We start from the raw sequence: 25000 nt of genomic DNA on the forward strand, positions 1-25000 counted from the left end.
AGGGGAGCAGAGATGTCCTACCAGGCAGACAATATGACCCAGACCCCCTAATCCCCCCCATAATTAAATAACAATAATAATTTGCTTTTTAGTTCATCTCAAATTAGGAGGCCCCAATTTTGGGGGCAAAGTGGTTGAGGCCCTAAGTGCTCTGCTTACTCTGCGTATGCCTAGCGGCGGCCCTGGTCTGACCACTGTTAGCAAGGGCACACCCACAATTCCAGTGATGCTCACTCCATCAAAGCGTGAATGCAGAGAAAGACGCAAACGTTTGAATAAAAAAAGCAACGGACAAAACTTTATTGGCTTGTCAGTACAAATGTACTAGCGTCGCTTCAGTTCAAGACTGTGGTGGTGATGGTCCATTGCCTTGGAGATCTAGGTTGCCTTGGAGATCTAGGTTGCCTAGGAGACGGTTGCCGTGGTGTTATTTGATGGATCCGTTGCAGATGCTGGCGGCCCGGCACAGGCCCTTCCCCTTCACCTCGAAGGCCACGCCCTTATAGCAGGCCACGCCCCTCGCGTCCGTGGTGAGATCTGGCTGCAGGCGCCCAAACACACGCGGACTCAGCTCCCGATCCGGCTCACCTGAACACACACACACACACACACACGCACACACGCACACATGCAAACACAATAATACTGAATACAGTACAACTTTATGAACTGAATACAATACAAAATAGCATGTCCCTTAAAACCTGTTAAAGCAACACAAAGCAGGTTGACAGGCGATGTGCAGGGTGTGTGTGTGTGTGTGTGTGTGTGTGTGTGTGTGAGAGAGAGAGAGAGAGAGAGAGAGAGAGAGAGAGAGAGTATGTGTGTGTGTGTGTAGTGTACATTGTATTTGACCCTTCTACTTTATCCTGTCCTCTTGTATTCCACTGAGCTCAGTATGTGAACTAGAGCAGGGGTTCCCAACCCTTTTCTAACTTGGGGCCCAGTTGAAATTTTCACAAATGTTCGGGGCGCATTTCTGACCCAATACAACTGAAATAAATAGTCATCAGCAGCAACACACACACACTTATATTCAAGTCAAGTCAAGTAGGTTTTATTGTCAATTTCTTTACATGCACTGGTCATACAAAGAATTTGAAATTACATTTCTTACTTTCCCATACAGACATAGACTAATCTAGGTAAGGACATAGACAGTATAGACATAGACAGTACTTATACATGGACTTAAGACAGTATGGACATAGACAGTGCTCATACAGACATTTAAAGTGCAAGACTGGACAACAGAAGACTTGTAGAGGACATACATTAAGAGGTAATTGTTGTGCTTTTGTGCTTTTCCTAAAAAGTCCTTTATGGCGTTCTTTAACTCATTTAACTCTTAGAAAATGATTTGGAATACCTCCATGGCCCACAGTTTGAGAGTCCCTGAACTGGAGCGTCTGCAGTGTTCTGTGTGCATGCAAATTATATATTTAGGGGCTAGCCCTGGCCTGTGTGCTTGTTACCGTGTGCTTGTTAGCTCCTGCTAACAGGGGCCGGCACTGGCTAATCCATTGTGTGTATGTCAGTGCAGGGCAAATATGTAAACCATCCCCATGCATCACATACAGGCTGAACATAATCTAATACAGTGTGTGGGTGGGTGCGTGTGCGTGTGTGTGTGTGTGTGTGTGTGTGTGTGTGTGTGTGTGTGTGTGTGTGTGTGTGTGTGTGTGTGTGTGTGTGTGTGTGTGTGTGTGTGTATGCGTTCATGTGTGTGTGAGTGCGTGTGTATCAAGCAAGGCAGATACTGGTTGTCAGCCACCTCACCACATCCTTATGCTATGTCTCCCCCTGGTGCTGACTTGGGGTAACTGGAAACACACAAGTCCGAGCAGAGACATGTGCTATGACTTGTCTTTAGGGTGGCCATCGGTCCGTTTTTACGACCTGTTCACGACATCCGTGTGTCCCTCTCTTTGTCTTTCCTTTCCTCCTAGCCTTTTGCTTATGGCCTCGAGCTGCGAGGCAACGTCATCGACGCAAACTAGACCTTGATAGTCGGTCGCGTTTCCGATATCTGCGGCCGCCATGTTACTCCAGATATAACCTCTCGCCCAGCGAATTAACTGTATTGCTGTCGCCTTGTGTCGGGGAAATCTCCGTGCAATAGCCATATATGAAGTTCATTTACTGACTGTATGAAACTTAAATAAGGCAACTATATTATTGCCTACTGTCTGTTTCCTATTTTTTCCTGCACTGTTGGCAACGCATTGAGTTTGTCCGCTAAATGCCTTTACAACGATACGAGGGTTCTCACAACTTTACAAACAGGGCAAAGAAACGTCTTTCTGCACGGGCGCTGTCTGTATTTTGAGCTCGTGTTGTTGGTTATCCAGCGTCTGCATGAAAAAAAGGTTGACAAAAGCGGTTTGCCTCCCTTAAATAATAATAATAAAGTAAATCAAATTAATTGTTGGCTATTAGGCCTACGAATACACGACTACCCAAAATACATTAAAAAAAAAAAAAAAATGAAATAGCCTACACAGACAACAACGGAAGGATTTGTCTATCGTAACCTGCCGTCTGATACAATATTAAGTTAGTGGTGATGACTCCTTTATCGGAGTGAGGTAATGCAATGCGAAAATCCTTCCCCCCAAAAATATTGTTTTACAAGTAAAACTGTTGTTGGCAGCTGAGTTGTCTGAGGTAAGATGGCAGCGCTGTTCCCTGATTTCTGCCTACAGTTTAGAATGCCAACTTCACAATTTTCTCCACGGAGGCGGGGATTCGGCAAGTCGAAGCAATGGGTGCACGCGAGGACGCTAGGTTAGAAAGTTAAGGGGCGGGGTTGTCCGGCCGAAATCCGGACAGCTGGTCACCCTACTTGTCTTGTTGTACCACATTGAATGTCTTTGCTCCAAAAAGGACTCTACTGTAGCCCTGCTATGTCCTTGTTTGTAATATATCATACTACCAGTATGGGGCAGTTATGGGTAAGTGGTTAGGGTGTCAGACTTGTAGCCCAAAGGTTGCCGGTTTGACTCCTGACCTGCCAGGTTGGAAGGGGAAGTAAATAACCAGTGCTCACCCCCATCCTCCTCCATGACTGAGGCACCCTGAGCATGGTACCATCCTACTGTACTGCTCCCTTTTGGGGCACCATTTCAGTCTGTCCCATTGCACAGAGGGATGGGAAGTGGAGAATCACAATGACAGTGGGAGTTTCCCAGGCGGGCTTTTGCTTTCACTTTCACTAGTGTTGCAATTACATCTGTAACAGCACTTCTACTTCTACTTCATACACCTCTGCTTTTGCACTTACATACCTACTGATTCAAATTTTACTACAGCTGTACTCTGTAAATGAAATCATTACCTATTACCTCATTTACCTACATGTATTTAGATGCCCTTACTTGTTTTAACGCTCTGTGTGTACTGTGCTGTATGTCTCTGTATGAAAAGGAATTTTTGAACAAGAGTATCTGGGCTTTTTTAAGTGTGTGTGTTTGTGTGGCCTGTAGTATGTGTGTAGAGAGCTCTATCATAGACTCTATCATATCTACGTACTGTATATGTGTGTTTACAGCGTATGTGCGTGAGTGTGCATGTGTGCGTGCGTGCGTGCGTGCAGTACCTGGGTAGGCGTTGAAGGTCACTCTGTCTCCGGGCTGGGCAGAGGTGGGCGGGGCTATCATCTCCATGTAGGCGGAGTCGGCATTCACGGCACAGAGGATGTGCACCTTGGACAACACACCCCTCACACGCACCGCACGCCCGTTACACACACACACGCAGAGGACTTCACTAGTCTAACGAACACACACACACACACACACACACACACACACACACACACACACACACACACACACACACACACACACACACACACACACACACACACACACACACACACACACACACACACACACAGAGGTTGGAATCAGCATCAACAACACAGAGCATGTGCAACTGATGGGCAAGCTGGATTCAGAAGCTATAATTCAGTGCCACATATTCCAGGCGACCTGTTCTGCATTGTAGCTTCTGAATCCAGAATGCCCATCACTGTGTGCACTTTTTGGACAACATACCCACAACCCACACACACACACACACACACACACACACACACACACACACACACACACACACACACACACACACACACACACACACACACACACACACACACACACTCTCTCTCTCTTTTTCTCACATACACACACGCACACACACACAGTATTATCCAACAGCACACACACACACACACACACACACACACACACACACACACACACACACACACACACACACACACACACACACACACACACACACACACACACACACACGCATAGGCTCTAACTCATAAAACACACGTGCATTTAGAAACGCACACACACACACACACACACATACACACAGACACACAGACACACAGACACACACACACACACACACACACACACACACACACACACACACACACACACACACACACACACACACACACACACACACACACACACACACACGTACACTCATATACACACACAAACATACACACAGCCAAAGAACAGTCAGACATACATATACAGTTACTGCCTGTGCATATACTTGGGCGCACGGAGACATGCAAGGTGCAAATGAAGAGCTCTTTTCCAAAACGCTATATACACCATTTTTGACTTTTTGCATTTTAATATTGGAATTGACTGTTAAGATGTCCTATCATCTATGTGTGAATTCTTGCCATTCAAATATTTTGAGAACATACTTTAAAACCTCTATGAAAATGCATTTTGCAATGCATTTCAATGGAATGCCCAATACAAAAATGTCAATTTCCCAACATTCTATAAAATGGATATATCTCATTTTGGAAAAGAGCTCTTCAAATATATATATATACTAGAGATGCACCGGATCCGGTTCCTGTTCCGGATCGGGAAGGATAATAGGGTTTTTCACAGGATCCGGGTCCGGCAGGATCTTAAGCAGTGGATCCGATATCCGGCATGTTACCTAAAAATCAGGGTCTGGTGCATCTCTAGCCTATACTTTTCAGTCAGTCTTTCACAACCCCAATCACTGCATGGAGTGAAATCCCTTTGGAAGCGGCCGTTGCAGGCAGTGTGGCAATAAGCCAATGAGTCTAAAAAATAGTTTGAGCCAACGTCATAAAAAGGGCCCACGTGTGCGAGTAGACTATATGTTTCAACCCTTTTGTATCCGGTTCCGGATCCGGCAGGATCTTAAGCAGTGGATCCAGTATCCGGCAGGATCCTAAAAATCAGGATTCGGTGCATCTCTAATGGGGCACCTAAGTCACGCCCTCTACTTCCTGGTTCATGGGGCAGAGGGAGTCAAAAAATGATTACTAGGCTTGAAAATGAGTGATTTTTGGATTTGTGGTGCATAGGTGGAGGTCCAAGGTTTGAATTGGTGTCAAAAAAACACTAATTTTCAAGCCAAGTAATTATTTTTTAAGTAAATGAAGGATGAATCACCGCACACTGGTATCTTTGCTGGTAGTTTATTTGGTGAACAACGCGTTTCGCTACTGCTTCATCAGGTTCACTCTGACATTACGCATGTCACCCAAAGGTGATAAGGGTGATTACCTGGTCACATGACCTCACCCACATTCAACTACTCCACCCATTTAAGTGCTAGACAACACCCAATACTGGTTTAGGTATGTATATTATCACATCCTACCATTTAAATTACTATACAATTCTCATGCATTTTACCAGATAAATATGCTCACATCCCTGATATGTGTATCTATAATCATATCCACATAGAGTTCATACAATGCATATCACTCCTCAGATGCAGGTTCGGGCCATTAGTAAATAAAAAACACATGATATCAAAGTGCAAAAGTGCTAATCCCAATGTGCAAAAAATCACAGTATAATCAAAATCCTTTCTCCAAAAAATATTAATGTCCATATTGTAGTAGGTCTCTCATCCAGTCCGACATATTCATTTTTACATGACGTATCCAACTCCTGAAGCAGGTTCATTAGTCAACAATAGTCCAAGTGACAATCTTGATGTGGCATAGGCCCATCCATTAAAAAAAATGACATTTACAGTGTGCAAGTCAGCAGTGCATGCATGTTACAAGAATACACTGAGGTCCTGTAATTCATTTAAACCATGGGGTTCTACTGTGTTCAGTTCGTGTATCCAGTAGGCCTCTCTCTGCAAAAGTTGCTTAATTATATTGCCCCCTCTTGGTTTTTGTTGTATGCGTTCTATACCTATGAATTTCAGGGAAGCGGCTGATCCATGATTTTTTTCTTTATAGTGCCTAGCTATAGCATAATCCATGTTTCCGTTTCGTATTGCTCCTTTGTGTTCAGCAATTCTTAGTTTTAAATTACGCTTAGTTTGGCCAATGTACATCAATCCACATGGGCATTTTAACATGTATACCACATGTGTCGAGAGGCAATTGATGAACTCTTTTATGGGATATTTCTTCCCAGAGTGGGGATGACCGAATGTTTTTGTGTCAAATGTATGTGAACAATGAGCACATTTCCCACATCTGTAGTTTCCATGTATCCCTTTGGCCAGCCAAGTCTTTTTGGGGGTCTCCATGTAGGTAGAACTAACCACCATGTCTTTGATATTTCTCCCTCTTTTAAAACAGAAACGAGGTGGCAGTGATGATAGATGGTGTAGACTAGGGTCACATTTTAAGATTTGCCAGTGTTTTCTGATGATCCGCTGGACCTGCTTTGATGCAGTTGAGTATTCAGAAACAAAAGTCACTCTGTTTTCAGTGTTTTTGGGTTGTGGGGTTAAGTAATGATGCTCTGTCCCTCCTGTGGGCCTTTTCTGCAGCTTGATTAATTAGCGAGTCATCATACCCCCTTTCCCTAAAGCGTTGAGACATTTCATTAGCCTTAATTCCATAATCATTCTCATCACTACATATCCTCCGTAATCTCACAAATTGTCCATATGGAATGTTTTGAATGGTATGATCAGGGTGGAAACTCGAAGCGTGCAAGATAGTATTTCTATCCGTCGTTTTTCTGTAAATAGAAGTTTCCAGTTTTTTGTCAGCATTTACAGCTATCAGCAGATCTAAAAAATGTATTTTTTCACTGTCATATTCCATGGTGAATTTCAAAGTTGGATATGTTCCATTTATATGTTCATTAAATTTAAATAAGTCATCTTCAGTACCTACAAACACCACTAGGATGTCATCAATAAATCTTTTGTACAGTAAAATGTTGTCAAAAAAAGGATTGTTGTTAAAAATGTTTCTCTCTTCCCATAAACCCATGTACAAATTGGCATAATTAGGCGCAAAAGGGGAGCCCATGCTTGTCCCTTGAGTTTGCAAGTAAAATTTGTTGTTAAACATGAAGTAATTTGATTTTAAAATAAACTCAGTTAGCTCCATCAACAATTCGACAGGGAGGGTATCTTTCTTAGGTGTCAAATAAAAGTTCAAAGCCTCAAGCCCCCCCACATGGGGGATGTTGGTATATAAGCTTTCCACGTCAAATGTTACTAAAAAAGTCTTATCCGGTACATAAATGTCACTTAAAAGTTTCAAAACATCAGTAGTGTCGGACACATACGATGGAAGGCATGTCACAATTTCCTTTAAGAAATGGTCAACATATTGGCTCAAATTTTCAGTAAGGGAGTCTTTACTAGCCACAATGGGTCTTCCTGGAGGATTGTCCAATCTTTTGTGTATTTTTGGTAACAGGATGTTCACTCTTTAGAAAGTCAAACTGACTCTTAGTGAGCCAGTTGTTTTCCAATGCATTATTTAGTATGGTGTCACGCTCATTCATATATGTGTCCACAGGATTCTGTCCCAGCTGTTCATAGAAGTTAGGATCAGTTAACTGTCTCATAGCTTCAGCCACATAATCCTTTGTATTTTGTAAAACGATTCCGCCACCTTTGTCAGCAGATTTCAGAATGATGTCAGTATTTTCCTTTAGCTCATTTAAGGCTTTTCTTTCAGGTACAGTAATGTTGTATTTGGTCTTTTTATTTGCAACAGAAATGGTTTTGTCAATGTCTTTTTCAACTAGTTTGGCAAAGGTGGCCAAAGTGGCATTGGGGGCGCCAGGAGGCATGAAAGTGGACTTTTTCTTAAACTTATCAAAGACACATGGGCCAACACTACCGGTGGATTCTCCCATTGCTTTAGCATGGAAAAAGTGTTTTAAGTGTAACTGTCTGAAAAACTTGTATGAATCCACCTTCAATTTGAATGCATTTACTTTATTTGTAGGGACGAAAGACAGTCCGCGGCTCAGTGCCTTTACCTGCGGGGTTGTCAAAGGGTAGTCCGAGATGTTTATAACCGTGTTCAGGTCCGGTTCAGGCTCCTCGTGAACCGATTTGGATCCCGACTTCTGCTAATTATTTTTTAACTCCCCCCTCCCCATGAGGAACTCAGCGAGGGAAACTCCCGAGGAATTCAGCAATTAACCACTAATTTCATTCATTTCATTGCCAGCACACTTTGACATTCTCCACAGCATAACCCAACGCAGCTCATTATTCAAACTATTAGGCCTAATATGGGTTCTGCTGCTGTTTGCTCACCCTCCCATTCAATTACCTCCTTTGGCCAGCAGATGGCTCCTCGGAAATGCCCAAGCCTGCCCATCTGCAATGATATCTCCCTGCCAGAGACTGTCCTTCCTAATTCTTCTCCTAATGGACTAAGCCCTGAAGTCATAAATGCTACATGTCCATTGGAGTCTACCCCTGATGTTGTTCGCTTGGACAATCCATGTGTTTTTAAGGACAGAAAAGGCATTGGGTTAATCCACCTCAATATCAGAAGTATATTGCAACAAGATAAAATGGACCACCTAAATATTTTAATTGCTCAAACTAACACTGATATCTTGGTTTTATCAGAAACTTGGCTGAAGAGTGAAATTGATGACTCTGAAGTCAACCTTTCAGGCTACAATTTATTTAGAATTGACAGGGTTGGGAGGGGTGGGGGTGTGGCTATTTACGTGAAGTCACATTTTTCTGTCACATTTCTGTATTCCTTAAGTGAACCTAAATCCTTTGAATTTATTGCACTCAAGGTTCATTATGGCACCAATAACAACTCCTTCATAATAGTTGGGATTTATAGACCCCCGTCAGCTGATTCTAAATCCATAGATCAGCTGGCAGAATTGATATCTAGATTCACTGACTCAGAAGTTCTAGTTCTTGGGGATTTTAATATTGACTGGCTAACTGATGCCTCCAAACATCTTAGAGATGTTTTCTCGAGTCTATTTTTGGATCAACTTATTAATGATCCAACAAGACCAAACTCTAAGAACCTTAGCAAATCATCTCTTATTGATCTACTTTTTACTAATAAGATGAACAAAATTAGCGCAAGTGGTGTTTTTGATTTAGGGGTCAGCGACCACTGTCCCATTGCCTGTATTAGGCACAGCACTCTAACCAAAGCACTGCCTCACATTTTGGTTAAAAGAACTATGAAACATTTTAATGAGCAAGCTTTTTAAATGATCTCTATGAAAGTGACATTCATCTAACAACTGAAATTCCTGATGCTGACTTGGCTCTACAGTTTTTCTCAAACTCATTTATTTGCATTGTTGACAAACATACACCTTTTAAAAAGATAAGAGTAAAAAGTAGAACAAACCCATGGTTCACCCCTGAACTCTCCTCTCTTTTTCAGTCAAGAAATAAGGCTTGGTCATTAGCAAGGAGGAGCAAGGATGCCTCCGACTGGGCAAGTTTCAGGAAAATCAGGAACAGATGTACATTATCTGTAAGAAAGGCTAAATCTGACTATTACTTTAACCTTGTCTCTAGTTCGTACTCTGATCCTGCAAAATTCTGGAAGGCTGTAAATTACAAAAACAATAAATCTGTTACACCTATGCCTTCTTCAATTAAGTTTGATGATTGTCTACTACAAGACAAATCAGACATTTGTAGTGCTCTTAACAAACATTTTTCTTTAGCCAGTCAAAGTTTTGACAATAGCAATAATCATTCCTTTATACCTAGGGCTGGACATGATATGCGTATCAGAGACAATGTCAGAGACGATGATCTGGAATTCAGGCTTCATCCTGTGTCTAAGCATACAGTGCTATCTGCTTTATTAGCAATTGATAGTCGCAAATCCACTGGAGAAGACCACCTAGATCCTCTTTTTCTTCGCACTGCGGCATATATAATAGCAGAGCCATTATTGCACATTTTCAATTTTTCTATTTCCATTGGAGTTGTCCCTACACTATGGAAATTTGCACACATTACCCCGTTGCACAAGGGGGGTGATAAGACTGACCCTAACAACTATCGACCAATATCCAAGCTACCGTGTCTCTCAAAAATACTAGAGAAGTTGGTAAATGATCAGCTCAAAGAATTTCTAAATACCAATAATATTTTGAGCCCTCTCCAATCAGGCTTTAGGCCTAAACATAGTACAGTTACTGCTGCTACTAAAGTAATGGATGATATTATCACTTCTCTTGACAAGAAAAAACATTGTGCTGCCATCTTTGTGGACTTATCCAAAGCATTTGACACCGTGGACCATTCTCTGCTTCTACAAATTCTGCCTGGTATTGGTTTTAGTGCAAGTGCCTGTAAATGGTTCCAGAGCTACCTTTCAAACAGACACCATACTGTAAAATTGGGTAATACTCAATCTGACCCCCTGCTAATAACCAAGGGGGTCCCACAAGGTTCAGTATTAGGTCCGGTACTCTTCACCATGAACATAAATAGCATACTTTCTCTCCTTTCTAACTGCTCTATTCATCTATATGCAGATGATACAATTTTGTATTGTGTTGCAGATTCTGTACAGCTAGCCTTGGAGAAATTGCAGCAGTCTTTTAATATCCTACAAAATGCCTTCATTGGTCTTAAGCTTCTACTTAATGTAAGCAAGACTAAATGTATGGTCTTTACTCGATCTAAGCATGGCATGAAAAATGATTTTAATATATCTACTTTAGATGGGTCTGTTATTGAGAGAGTATCACATTATAAGTACCTGGGAATCTGGCTAGATGACAAGTTCACATTCAAGAAACATACTGACTGTCTTGTCACTACGCTCAGACAAAAGCTATCTTTCCTGCACAGAAATAAATATCACTTTCCTGTTTTCTGCAGAAAAAAGTTAATTGAAGCTACTTTTCTGTCTTCCCTTGACTATGGTGATGTTATTTACAGACATGCACCACTCTCTAATCTGAAGGCACTTGACACTGTCTATCATTCAGCTCTTCGTTTTATTACTGGGGATCCATATAGTACTCATCATTGCCTGTTATATGATAAAGTTGGGTGGGCTCCACTTTCTCACAGAAGGGACATGCATTATTTTATTTTTATTTATAAGGCCCTCACTGGCAAACTCCCATTTTATATTTCATCTCTTTTAGTTTGGCACTCCAACCCATACCAAACCCGCAGCAGCAATTTTTTACTGGAGGTCCCTTATGCCCGCACTGAACTGGGTAAAACGGCTTTTAATGTCTGTGGACCTTCAGTTTGGAATACCTTACAACAAAGGATGGGTCTTCAAGCCTTTGTGCCATTAGAACATTTTAAAGTTACACTGGGAAGTTTTTTATCACATACTTGTACTTGTTTTAACTCATAAGTTTTAATTCATAGTTTGTCTTAATTCTTACCTCTTATATGATTTATGGTGTATTGTGTATGTTGTTATATGTGTAATTGTTTGTTTTACTCGACATCATTGTAAATGAGGGCTGGGCCCTCAATGATTCTTCGAGTTTAAATAAATGAAATGAAATGAAATGATGAACCAGGAAGTAGAGGGCGTGACTTAGGTGCCCCATATATACTGCAATTCCACCCACCCACACACACACACACACACACACACACACACACACACACACACACACACACACACACACACACACACACACACACACACACACACACACACACACACAGCTCATGCCTCATTAAGTATGACGATGTTGCTGTTTCCTACAGGCATCACAAGCACAGACAAACCATCTGAACTTTGTAATTACGATAATGATACATTAGCTGAAATACTTTGATGCCACTCTGGCATTCGCTTCTAAGCACTATGTGATGTGGTGCAACGGTGTGGAAAGCATGCCAGTGTTACTCACAAGGTGTGTGTGTGCAGGTATGCATATGTGTGTGTGTGTGTGTGTGGGGGGGGTACAGCAGTCATTGCAGGGGGGTGGCTGTTGGATTGGGTAGGTGGGGTTTGTTGGGATGGGGGGGGGGGTAGTGATTCTAAAGTTCTGTCTGTGCATGCTAGTCACCCTATGCATGTTTGTGTGTTTCTTTCGAGATAGTTGTTCTTCTGTCATGGTGTGTGTGCGTTTTTATGTGTGTGTGTGTGTGTGTGTGTGTGTGTGTGTGTGTGTGTGTGTGTGTGTGTGTGTGAGTGTGAGTGTGTGTGTGTGTGTGTGTGTGTGTGTGTGTGTGTGTGTGTGTGTGTGTGTGTGAGTGTGTGTGAGTGTGTTTCGTGTTTCTATTTTACCTCCTCAGTGTGTGTGTTGGCTATGGCTCGGCTGACGGCGGTCCTGGGCTGGCCATCTCCCACGTCCACTTCCTGGATGCACAGAGACTCCGCCTCCGGGTGTTGCCGTGCCGACAGGATGCGCCCCACTCTCAGGTCCAGCTGCGAGATAGCCAACTCACTCTCCTGACCACCTGCCGACCTCCTGCACGCACCTATGAAATCAACACACACACACACCCACACCCACACACACACACACACGCACACACACACACACACACACACTGCATAGTTAGATATATTTGTATTTGTGCTATCTGCCAGATAGCCAACTCACTCACTTGACCACTGCCTGACCTCCTGCATGCAGGCGCACACACACGCACGCACACATGCACGCGCACACACACACGCACGCACACATGCACGCGCACACACACGCACGCACACATGCACGCGCGCACACACACACACACACACACACACACACACACACACACACACACACACACACACACACACACACACACACACACACACACACACACTGTATATAGTTAGATATATTTGTATTTGTGCTATCTGCCAGATAGCCAACGCACTCTCTTGACCACCTCCCAACCTCCTGCACGCACCTATGAAATCAGCACGCACACACACACACGCATGCACTTGTAGTTACATACTGTGTATGTGTGTGTGTGTGTGTATGGGCGTGTGTGTGTGTGTGTTGATTTCGCTCCACTAATGTATGCGCAGCCTGATCACGTCACATCTGTGTACAAACAGTAAAGGGACAGGGAGCAATCAATCCTGAAATCAACCCGCAACTCCCAGAGTTCTAACCCTTCAGCTGCCATCCAATCAGTTGACCCGTTGATTCACAGCCAACGCAGCCTTATTGAGGTGATAACTCCTGCTCTGTCCAGTCTCGTCCTCTGGAGGACTTCCAGTGCACATAGATGCACTTGGAAAGGTTTGCTTCAAGGGGCTTTTGTGTTAGTACTCTATCACCACCTTAGCCCGTGGACGCAAGCCTGCAATCTGAACATGCACCATTCTGAAGTCTAAGTCTAAGGCGCTGGGCTTTGGTGGGTTTGAATCCCACCGCTACCATAGAAAATGGTTCTTTATCCTATAGCGTTCTTCCTGCCAAGAATGTTGACTGCCTCTCTAATCAGCACCTGGCTATGTGAAGACCGCCTCTGCCCCTACACCAAATTCTGCCCTTGTGTTGTCAATTATTGACCAAGAATGGTGTCTGTATCACCTGTGTAGGACTTTGCCTCTCACACTTCCCGAAAGTTGCAAATACAGAGCATGATTTCAACAACACAACTATTGTCAAGATTAAGGAAGAAATTCAAAGGCTGGAAGGTCTATGTAAGTACCATGTTCATATTTCTATAATATGCCTGAAAGCATAGAGACAAATGTATACTGACATATATCAGGCTTTCTTGACACGTGTTAGAATATCAGGGGTGTCGTACAGGGGGTAAAGTGTGACTGAGTTACCTGGGCCCCATGTATAGAGGTGGCACACACAGTATCTGATTTCTATAGATACAGTGCCTCCCAAAAGTGTACACACCCCTGTTCAAATTCCAGGTTTTTGTTACATTAAAAAAATGACAGAAAGACAAATAATTCCACAACTTTTCCCACATAAATCTTAACTATTATCCTGCACAGTGCAATTGAATAACAAACTGAAAGCTTTAAAGGGAAAGAATAGAAAATAAAAACCTTCAATTAACATGGTTGCATAAATATGCACACCCTTAAACTAACACCTTGTTGCAGCACCTTTAGCTTCTATTACAGTACACAGTCTTCTTTTGTGGCAATATTTGTCCATTTATCTTTGCAAAAGCACTCCAAATCTGACAGATTGCAAATGCATCTTATCAGCACAGTCCTTCTCAGATCGCCCAACAGATATTCTGTGTCATACAGGTCTGAACTCTGTCTGGGCCATTACAAAACCTCAATCTTATTCTAATGAAGCCATTTTTTGTTGATTTTTGGCATGTGTCTAAGGGAATTGTCGTTCTAAATGATAAAGCTCATTCGCATCATCACCTTTCTAACAGGGGGGCAGAGGGTTTTGTGCCACTACAATGGCCCCTGTGGAACTGTTCATAACTGTTCATGCCTCCATCCATGGCTGAAGTGCCCTTGAGCAAGGCAACTAATCCTTTGTAACCAATACCCTGTAAATAATTACATATAAGGGGTTTTGGATAAAAGTACCAGCTAAGTGATGTAATGTCACTTGACAATTAATTCTGTGTTTTATCCCTTGTTATTGGACATATTTTTTTTAAACGAAATGGCAGTGGCATGGCATGCATTGAAGTGAACACTCCTGGTGTATAATTTTTTTTAAAAAAAAATGTATCAACCTGTCAGCTCTAGAAGAGATTAGACTGATCTATGGACGCAAGCCGTTGGAGGACGACATGAAACTGTCTGCCTATGGAATACAGAACTGCTCAACACTACATCTAGAATCAGGGCTGTGTGGTGGTGGCGATTTTATAGACTTTATACCTGTAAAACGAGATTCAATGGAGGAACCAGACCTCAATATGTAAGTCATGTAGCTCTAATCAATATCCTGTTTTAATGGTAATTTGATTATATGCATGGACTAAAACTGTCACATGCTGTCTGCTAAATGTCTTAAAGTGGAAATGAAGCACTGGCAACTATTATCATTTTTTGGCGGCTTATTTATTTTCATAAACGAATGGATGTTCGTTGGACTGCACTTTTAAGTAGTTTTGCTGAAAAATGACATGTTATTACCGAGTTTCCCCACAAGGGCGCAGCCATGTTCGCCGCCTACGTAACGCGAATGGTAGACGTTGGTGGCTAATGTAACCTTCCATTCACTTAACGTTAGCGTGTGCTAACTACAGCGCTAACTGACTCTAATCGTGGCAGTAAAATTGAAGAAGGACGAGGGGTTCATTTTACATTGTCCCTGGGTCTTCTATGTTATAGACCTACTATCAGATGAAAGAGAAATGCCAAGTGTCATTATCACTTTGTGTCAAAAAGCCTTTGCTACGAGCATGGTGGGATAGCTGCAGCCATCCACCCATTAGGCTCGTTTGCAACCACGGAGCAAAAGATTTGATCAAAACGTGATTTGCTTGGTCATAAAAAGGAGGGGATAACTGCGTCGCAACCAAGCTGGACACATCAGGACGACGAGATTTCAACAGCGGCAAAGAAGGTGGATCTATAGGTCTGTGGGTGGATCTACCTATTTTGACAGCGGGTGTACCAGGGCGCCCTCTCGTGGAATTAAATAATCATGGCGCTAATTCCATGACGCGCTTACCATCGTCGGCACATGCTTGTGAAATTCGAGACTCTCTCTGCGTCTCGGAAAGAAATCGGGTGGTCTTGTGGTAGAGATACAGGTTACCACTCAGTGAATCACAGTTCAAGTCTTAGTTACATTTGTGATGATTTGGCTTCACTTCCATGTAATAATTCAGTTAATTAGTACTCACTTTAGGCTATTCATTTTGTGTTTTGGGACCAAAGTCGTCATTCAGATAGGACCGTTTTAAAATTACTTAACAGCGCCAACCCATCCTGCGAGGATTGAACCCAGGTGTTCAATATGTAGCTTTACCATGGCGCGCCAACCACAAAGGCCACTCTGTTTCGTGCACTCTCATACATAAAGGACAAGATAAGTCGCTCGCAACGGGTCTGTTTCCACATTAACCATCAGCAACTAAAGACTCCCCGTGTTTCGGTGCAGTTTCGAACCGGGGACCTCATGAATGGAAGTCAGGCGCGCAACCACTACTCTAACCGTCGAGCAGGCAGCCCGCGGAATAATACTGGTTTTGTAACCTACGGCATACACTCCTAACGTGGCGAAGATGGAGCATCTGACGACAGGGTGGTTTGTTTCTTTTTTTACTGTTGTAAGTGGGTTGTGCGACCATACATATGGATGATACCACTCTGAGTATGCTGCATTTGAGCATGAAATGCATTTCAGCATGTAGAAAATGAAGCACGTTCAACTACACACATATGAATCACATGAGCTATGAACACCAATAACGGCAGATTCCTCACATCATGGAGGAGGTCTTCTGCCCAGTGCAGTAGGTTTTTGTTACTGCGTGGCAGCTTGACAAAACTTTTGTTCCCGCGATGGTTCAACGCCATGTGACACGACTGCCGCGCAGAGGTCACTCCCTTCAACTGCGTCGTGAACGGCAAATTCTAACCATGATGCTTCACGCGGACACACTGAGCATGCTCGCTGCCTAGCAAATTTTCAACTTCGTCAAAATTACGCCATCACGAACGCCCTTATTGCATCCACCATAGGTCAGGACTGTGGGGCTGCTCGCTCTCATAGGTTTGTAGTGACAGACCGTCACCAATAACGTCTTTTTCCTGCATTGTTGGACGCTAATCTGAAAGCACATGTCGTTAAGTTGGCTATGTGGTCCAATTCAGTAAAAGAAAATAAGATGCAAAATTGGCGGAAGTTTGGAAAGCTTTGTGAAGGGAAGGGACGCAGCCTGTGTGTGTGTGGCTATCCCATCCCCTCTCTCGTCTCGCTCTCGGAGTTGGAGGAGCTTTGGGGATTTGAAGTTGATGCCACGGGAAATGAGTACACACATTAAACTATCATGTCCTAAATTAAGTTATGGCATGCTTATTAAAGTAGCTGCATCTACTGTATTAATCTATTTTGTTATAAAAGCCGCGAATGCATCCTCAAACTGGCTGGATTGGATTTGACTGCATAACACCGATAAACGTGGGCACATGAAGTAAAATGAATTCAGGTGCTTGGAAAATGTTGGCGAAATCATCGGAAGATGAAGGTAGGGAACTGCAACATTGCACGATTATGAAAGTGATCATGTTGGCTCATGCCAAAATTTGTTAGCGACTTGTCACCTTAGCAAAAAAGCTGCTTGTTTACCTGTAGTTCATGTGATGGGATGTCTTGTCTACCTTCATGCCTCATATTTGTTCTGTCCCACCCAGACACGTATTCTTGCTTCATTTGGGTTAAGCAAATAAGCTCATAATCAGCCACGCAAGGCCCAAATGTTTAATTCACTACTATCATAACAGCATTAGAATAGGACACCATTCGCGTGACGTCACCCGCTGTTGGCTGGAAACGTTAACAGAAACGTTACGTGTTTGTGCTTTATTTTTTTTATTAACGGCTTAAATATCAGACTTCAAAAAAAAATATATTTGCTGGCTTATCTTACTGGTGTTATAGACCCCTATATTAGGTCACTGCTTCATTTCGTCTTTAAGATTTAATTGAATTAAGGTGTCTGAGTAAACATTTCATGCTCCCATTCCACTGAGGATGGTAGAGGTGCCCGCCCAGCTCCTCTTTTCTAGATATATATATTTTTTTATCTCACAGGCTTGGCTTATGAGTGATATCTTAAATAAATCAACAAAAGCTGAAATATCTGCATGCATTCCATTTGAGGGACATCTTTATTATGGTCAGCATTATTATTACTGCATGAGGAAAATAAAATGCCTCACAAAATGAGTGCAATAATTACAAAAATCGACTAATCAATTTATAACGATTAATCAATTCATTTGTGGAGGAATAGATTAATTGAATCGTGGGCTGTACGATTCAATCGATCGATTCAAATCACCCCAGTATGTCATGTGAGTAAAAAATGTGCAGTTTCCTTCCAACACAGGTGACTTAACTGGTCTACAGTTACTGTGTGTGTGTGTGTGTGTGTGTGTGTGTGTGTGTGTGTGTGTGTGTGTGTGTGTGTGTGTGTGTGTGTGTGTGTGTGTGTGTGCCGGCGCGTGCTTGTGTCTGTGTCTGTGTGAGTACATGTTTCATTACTACCAGTTTCATAACATCAATGGTTAAGCTGATATTGTTTTTTTTTTTAAGTTCAGGAGGCCAAAAGACAAAATGCATGACTAACCTGTCACTCCATTGTTTTTAGGTTCACCGAACCAGAAAGACGAAAAAGGAGACGATGCACACTGTTGTGAGGCTGTGGACGGCCATTTTCTGTTGTCCTCTACAATACCATTTTTAGTGACTGATACATATTGATACACATTGCAACAGAATTATGTTACTATTATGAAAGGCCCTGCCGTGGCTCAAAAGGTAGGGCACTGCACTGCTACGCGGGAGACCCGGGTTCAATTCCCAACTTGGGGTGATAACCCGATCTTCCCCTGTCTCGCTCTCCCACTCATTTCCTGTCCCATTCTTCACTGCCCTGTCCAAATAAAGTTGAAAGGTACATGATAATTACAGTAGTTCTGCTCTCTCTCTCTCTCTCTCACACACACACACACACAAGCCACATATTTACACTCCTGGATTGAGTCCACGGGACAAAGACCAATCAATGAAAAGCCATAAAGCACACCTTTATACTGTACAAAACAACTACAGCACAGGGAGCCAGATAGAGGAAATAAGGCTTAACTTCTAATGGATGACCGAAACATGCATGCACATACACAGATTTACACACATATGCACACAAATAACACAAACATACAAGGCACACATAGGTACATGTAGTACACAGAGGCAAGATGACAGGGGAGGACAAACAGGTCAGCTGTCCTGGGCCAAGTGAGAGAGAGGAGGCCCACAATGAGGTCATCATTACATTGCATGTATTGGGAGGGGGACTTTTCATATGATTTTTTTCCCCTTGGCCAGACCAAAGCTGTCAACAGCCCTGTCACATACACATACAGTACACACAGTATACAGAGCCACATCTCATTTTTCACGCAGGCACTCACACACGCACGCACGTTCGCACCCAAGCACCCAAGCACGCCAGCACGCACGCACGCATGCACACACGCATGCACACACGCACGCACACACGCGCGCTATATTATAATGTCTGTGTTGCATGTAAAACATGGAAACATGGTCACTTGTCCTTTCCAATAAAGAACATATACACCACCTGATTTGTGCATTGAGGAACTCTGAAGAGATGATGACAAAACAGGGCCCACCACAGACACACACACACACACACACACACACACACACACACACACACACACACACACACACACACACACACACTCTGTGGACAGGATGCATGTGGTATGAAAGTGGAAGTGAATATGATAATGACCAAATATGGTCAATTGTTTTTGGATGTGGAGGCGGAAGGTGGGATTGTGATGTTACTGCCAAAAAAACGCACACCACCTCAACAGGTCTTGGCTTCAGTGTGTGTGTGTGTGTGTGTGTGTGTGTGTGTGTGTGTGTGTGTGTGTGTGTGTGTGTGTGTGTGTGTGTGTGTGTGTGTGTGTGTGTGTGTGTGTGTGTGTGTGTTACTCTTCTTCTTTGATCTACGGGGTGTGTGTGTTTGTGTACTGTATGTCAGCAGCATGCATATACTGTACGTAGGCTACATGTGAATGTGTGTGTGCGTATGTGTGTGTGTGCGTGCATGCGAGCGTGCGTGCTTGTATATACAGTAGGTCTAAATACATGTACAACCGCCTTAAATGTGAAACTTTGGAAAATTCAGTCACAAGAACATAGCACCTTATCATTACAGATTTTTTTCAGTGTCTCTTACCTTTCTTCTTCCTGGCTTCAGCCCGTGGTGCAGGTCTGGGTGCGGGGGATGCGGAGGGTGTGGTGATGCCGCCCCCTGCTGGCTCCGGTGGTGTAGGACTGGCCGTCTTGGCCTCAGCCAGCACCTTCAGCTTAGCTGCAACAAAACAACAGCACAAGTCAGACGTCAAGATAACAAGCTCCACAATCCAACTGAATAATAACAATAACAAATAGAAATGCACTCCGAGAGCGCAGACCTCTGCCGAGGAAGCTGTTTGATAGAACATTTGACCTTATTTTTATTTTACATACAGCAAGTCTTTCTGCCTTCGTTTTGTGGAGTTAGAAACTAGAATGTCAAAATTCGGCCTGTCACGCTATTCAATTTACGGTCACTAGGGGTGTCTAGATTTCTAGTCTAGCAATGGTTAAGAATCTTTTAAAAAATACTAGTTCCAGTTCGTGATCTGGAAAAAATGAAATCACTTGTTCCTTTGGTCATTTCCAACAACTCCACAAAGTTTCATTAAACTTTTTGAATTATCCTGCTGACAAACAGAGACAGGCAGACAAACAAAGAAACAGACAGACAGTCAAACAAACCAATACGACCGGAAACACAACCCCCTTGACGTATGTAATAATTTGATAACACACTGTGCATTGTGCAGTGTTAATTCCACACCAAAGAGTCGCACTTATGTTTTGTACTAACATAGTACAACGTAACATAATGTTAAAGACATAAACATAAAAAATATAATTGCAATGTAACTTAAAGGGACACTGTGTGAGATTTTTAGTCATGCTGCCCATTCACTAATGTTGCCTTTTTCATGCATACTTACCACCACCATCAAATTCTTAGTATTCATAGTGGAAAAAAACACTTTTCATACATGAAAAGGGGGATCTTCTCCATGGTCTGCCATTTTGAATTTCCAAAAATAGCCATTTTTAGCTGCAAAATGACTGTACTTGGACCATACTTGAAAATATTTATTTATACATATAAATATGTGTGTGTGTCTGTGAGTGTGTGTGTCTGTTTGCAGACATAGCAAATTTACATGCACAGGTAAATGCCATTCAAATGTACTCCCCCCACCATTACTCACTGTATCTGTTTGTAATTGGTTAACATTATAAGGTGCTATCTTTGTAAGCTGTTAGCAGACACTGCAACAAATGTTACAGCATGACTCTCGTGATCTCTATTATTAAAAGATGTATGGTCTGTGTGTGTGTGTGTGTGTGTGTGTGTGTGTGTGTGTGTGTGTGTGTGTGTGTGTGTGTGTGTGTGTGTGTGTGTGTGTGTGTGTGTGTGTGTGTGTGTGTGTGTGTGTGTGTGTGTGTGTGCATGGGTGTAATTTTAGTTGTGGGTGGCGGGGAGTCCCAGGTCATGTGTTGTCAATAAAAACACTAACATGTCCATTATTGGCCCACATACACGCTTAACATGCACGCTGGAAATACACAGGAGGTCAGCAAGAGGTGATGACTTAAAATACAGCATAAAGCTGACGCTTATGTCCTCTACTCTCCTCCTCAATCCTCCTCTTCTCACCTCCCTCTCTTTTCTACTTTGCTTCCCTGCTCTCTCTTCTCTCCCTTCTCTTTGTCAGCACAAGGTGATGACTTTAAAAAAAGCAGTAGTCAACCCCTACTGTCTTCTCTTCTCCTCCACAACCCTCCTCCTTCTCTCCTCCCTTCTCTTTCTTTTTTTTCTTCTCTCTTCTTCTTCAAGATGAGCGCCAGCAAGAGGCGATGATTTAAAATCAAGCAGTAGTTGCCTCTACTGTCCTCCCATCTCCCCTTTTCTCTCCTCTCCTCTCATTTCTTATGCTCCCCTCCAGGGACGTAATAGCACCAAATTCTAGGCCCTATGGACCCAGCTCCAGTTGACCCCCATTTACAGTATATGATGTAGGCCAGCGGTTCTCAAACTTTTTGTGTGAAGTAACACCCGAGAAAATATTGAGCTCTCCATGTACCACCTTGACAACCAACATTAGAATATCGCAGCAAAGGCCTTCCATATTCACTTTGCCAGTCAATACAGGAGAGGTTCATAACGGCATCAACAGAGCAAGTTTGTTTTTAAATGTCTTGCTTGTCTAGTATTATTCTGCATTAGGTTTTCAGATTCATACAGTTCAATATTACAAAATGTGAGACCAAAGAGACATTTTCGACTGCAACAACTAAATCAGCCTTCAAATCAATGCACAAAAATGAATTCTTCCAAGTACCACCAGAGATGTCTCAAGTACCACCAGTGGTACGCGTACCACAGTTTGAGCACCACTGATGTAGGCTATATAAAATGTATATTTTTGTAAACATAAAAAGCTGACTCCCTGTGGGGCCCTCATCTATATGTAGGTCCCTGGATTCTCAGTCCCACTTTAACCCCCTCTTTCAACACCCCTTGTCCCCTCACCTCACCTTTCATTTTCCAAATCCCTCCTCACCTCTCCTCTCATTCCTAACCTCCTCTGTACTTTCCCTCTCTCCTCTCTTCCTTTCCAGGAGAAGGGGTGTAAGGCCAGTTCCCTCTCTCCTCTCTTCCTCTTCAGGACAGGGGGTGTGAGGCCAGCTAACCATGAAGACTTAAAGTAAAGTACTCAGCCCTTCTGTACTCCTCTCTCCTCTCCACTCACCACTCTAACTTCCAGTCGTCTCCTCACCAGAGGTGCATCTTGCCATCAGGCAAGGCAGGCAGCCGCTTGGGGCCCCCAAGCCCCTAGATAGTGATTAACAGCCCACATTTTACCACAGTAGTGGCGATTTTGGTTCAAATGCTCATTTTTTTGCGTTTTCGCTTGGGGCCCCACCTGACCCTAGAATCGCCTCTGCTCCTTACCTCCCCTCTCCTCTCTTCTCACCACTGTACGCTTCCCTCCTTATATTTCCATTCCTCTGCTCAATGCTCCTCTCTCCTCTCTTCTCTTGTTTCCAGTCATCTCCTCCTCACATTTCAAATCCTCTACTCACTTCTCCTCTCTCCCTTCCTCACCTCCCCTCCCCTCTCTCACCCCCTCCTGACCTGTCATCTTTCTCCAGTGTCTCTTCTACACTTTTCCTCACCTCTACTCTCCTGTCTTCGCCTTTCCTCTTCTCTTCATTTCTTCTCTCTTCTCCCGTCCTCTTCTCTTCTCTACCCATCTCTCTCCTCTCAGCTGCTGCTCTCCTTCCTTCCCACCTCCTCTTGCCTGCTTTCTCCCCTCTCCTCTCAGGTCTTTTACTCCTAGGCCCTCCTATTCTCTCTTCCCTTTCTCTCCTTTCCTCTCCTCTCTTCTCTCTCTCCTCCCCTATCTTCTCTTTCCCTCCTCACTTCTATCTGTCCTCCTCTCCTCTCCTCTCTCCTACCTTCCACTCCTCTCCTCGCCTCTCCCTCTTTTCCATTGACCACTTGCTTCCAGTTCTGTTCTGTGTCTTTTAGCAACAGTGCAGGCCTCCCATCAACTGTCCTCCTCTCATAAACAGACAGACACACACACACACACGCATGCACGCAAGGACACACACACACACACGCACGCACGCACACACACTCACACACACACACACACACACACACACACACACACACACACACACACACACACACACACACACACACACACACACACACACACACACACACACACACACACACACACACACACACACACTCACACACACACAAACACACACACACACACACACACACCCTGGTGCTATCACCCATCATGGGAGCTGCCCAACCTGTATGAGACTACCCAGTGCCATGCAGACCCTGGCTGCAACAACAACTCTATTACTGGTAAAAATATCAGGAAGCATTTCCCATAAAACTGTCAGTCTCTTTTTTTATTGCAGAGACAATATTAGTGCATGTCACGACTCCCAAATGATATTCCAGAGGGGGTTGGTATGAGGAGAAGAAAGATAAATCAGTACTCTTATTGGATTATTTTGGAGTTACTGCTGGTGGGAATATGAATACAGTACAATCGCTGCTCTTTCTACTCTTGTTATTTCGCTGCCTGCAACATTCTTGTGTTTTGAATGGCTGCGGACAAAAATGACCAATAACCAAAAAGCATCATCCTTATAGCCACATGGAAAAAAGGAAAAGGTTGATAATCACTGTACTACACACACTTTCTAGCTTCTATGTTGTCAGGCCATGAGCAATGTACATATTATTTAAGCGCACCGGAAAAATCAGACGCTCCACCCACTTTTTTGGGAACCAATCAACTTTGAGCAGCTCCAACGGCCCTGTAGAGGCGTGTTCAGGGCAGTGTCAGGGCTTACGTAAGCAGAGACTAAGAAAGTCTTTGGTTTAAACTTCAGCTCAGCTCTTTCTGGCCTCCACCAGTTGCAAACCGAGGGAGGCGGGTCTACCATGCCGTTTGGAAACATTAATCGTTAAGCAAAGGGTCAGACCAAGTCTCAAACAGAGATAAGGAAGTCGATGATAATCAGGCAAACAGACCCCCATCTTGGGAACCACTGTCCTGATTGGAATGGGATTTAAACCTGCACCCATCTGATCCTCAATCCTCTCTCCATCCGCACATTCCCATCGTTAAAGTCCTGGCAGCACACCGAGATATGCACACACCTGTTTCCTCTTAACATGATACAATAAATGAAACTCAAAGGAGAAATTACAGAAGAACTCAAGCCAGGAGCAATAATGTCCTCAATCCATAATCCAGACTTTAATAGTCTTGGGTAAAAAACTTGATGTTTTGAAGAGCAGGGCGAATTTCAGAAAAGGTCAGCACAACACAGTATGTCCTCACAGTGTAATACTTTATAGGCCTACTTGATATATTTTGTGTGTACAACTGAATATTTAAGAACAGAGAGCAATAACG

General features: G+C 43.2%; 1 protein-coding gene across 1 annotated transcript in view; it reads right to left on the bottom strand.

Moving 5' to 3' along the window:
• Positions 1 to 270: 270 nt before the first annotated feature.
• The window catches only part of aimp1b (aminoacyl tRNA synthetase complex interacting multifunctional protein 1b), a 36688-nt gene continuing 11958 nt past the window's right edge, over positions 271 to 25000 (bottom strand). The window contains exons 4-7 of the mRNA XM_063186604.1: positions 20146 to 20280; positions 12533 to 12726; positions 3599 to 3773; positions 271 to 588 (exon numbers count right to left, since the gene is read on the bottom strand). Of these exons, the coding sequence (XP_063042674.1) occupies positions 428 to 588; positions 3599 to 3773; positions 12533 to 12726; positions 20146 to 20280 (665 nt within the window). The 3' untranslated portion in view covers positions 271 to 427. The remainder of the gene's footprint in view (positions 589 to 3598; positions 3774 to 12532; positions 12727 to 20145; positions 20281 to 25000) is intronic.

The sequence above is a fragment of the Engraulis encrasicolus genome, chromosome 21 (genome assembly GCF_034702125.1).
Source record: "Engraulis encrasicolus isolate BLACKSEA-1 chromosome 21, IST_EnEncr_1.0, whole genome shotgun sequence".
Lineage (NCBI taxonomy): Eukaryota > Metazoa > Chordata > Actinopteri > Clupeiformes > Engraulidae > Engraulis > Engraulis encrasicolus.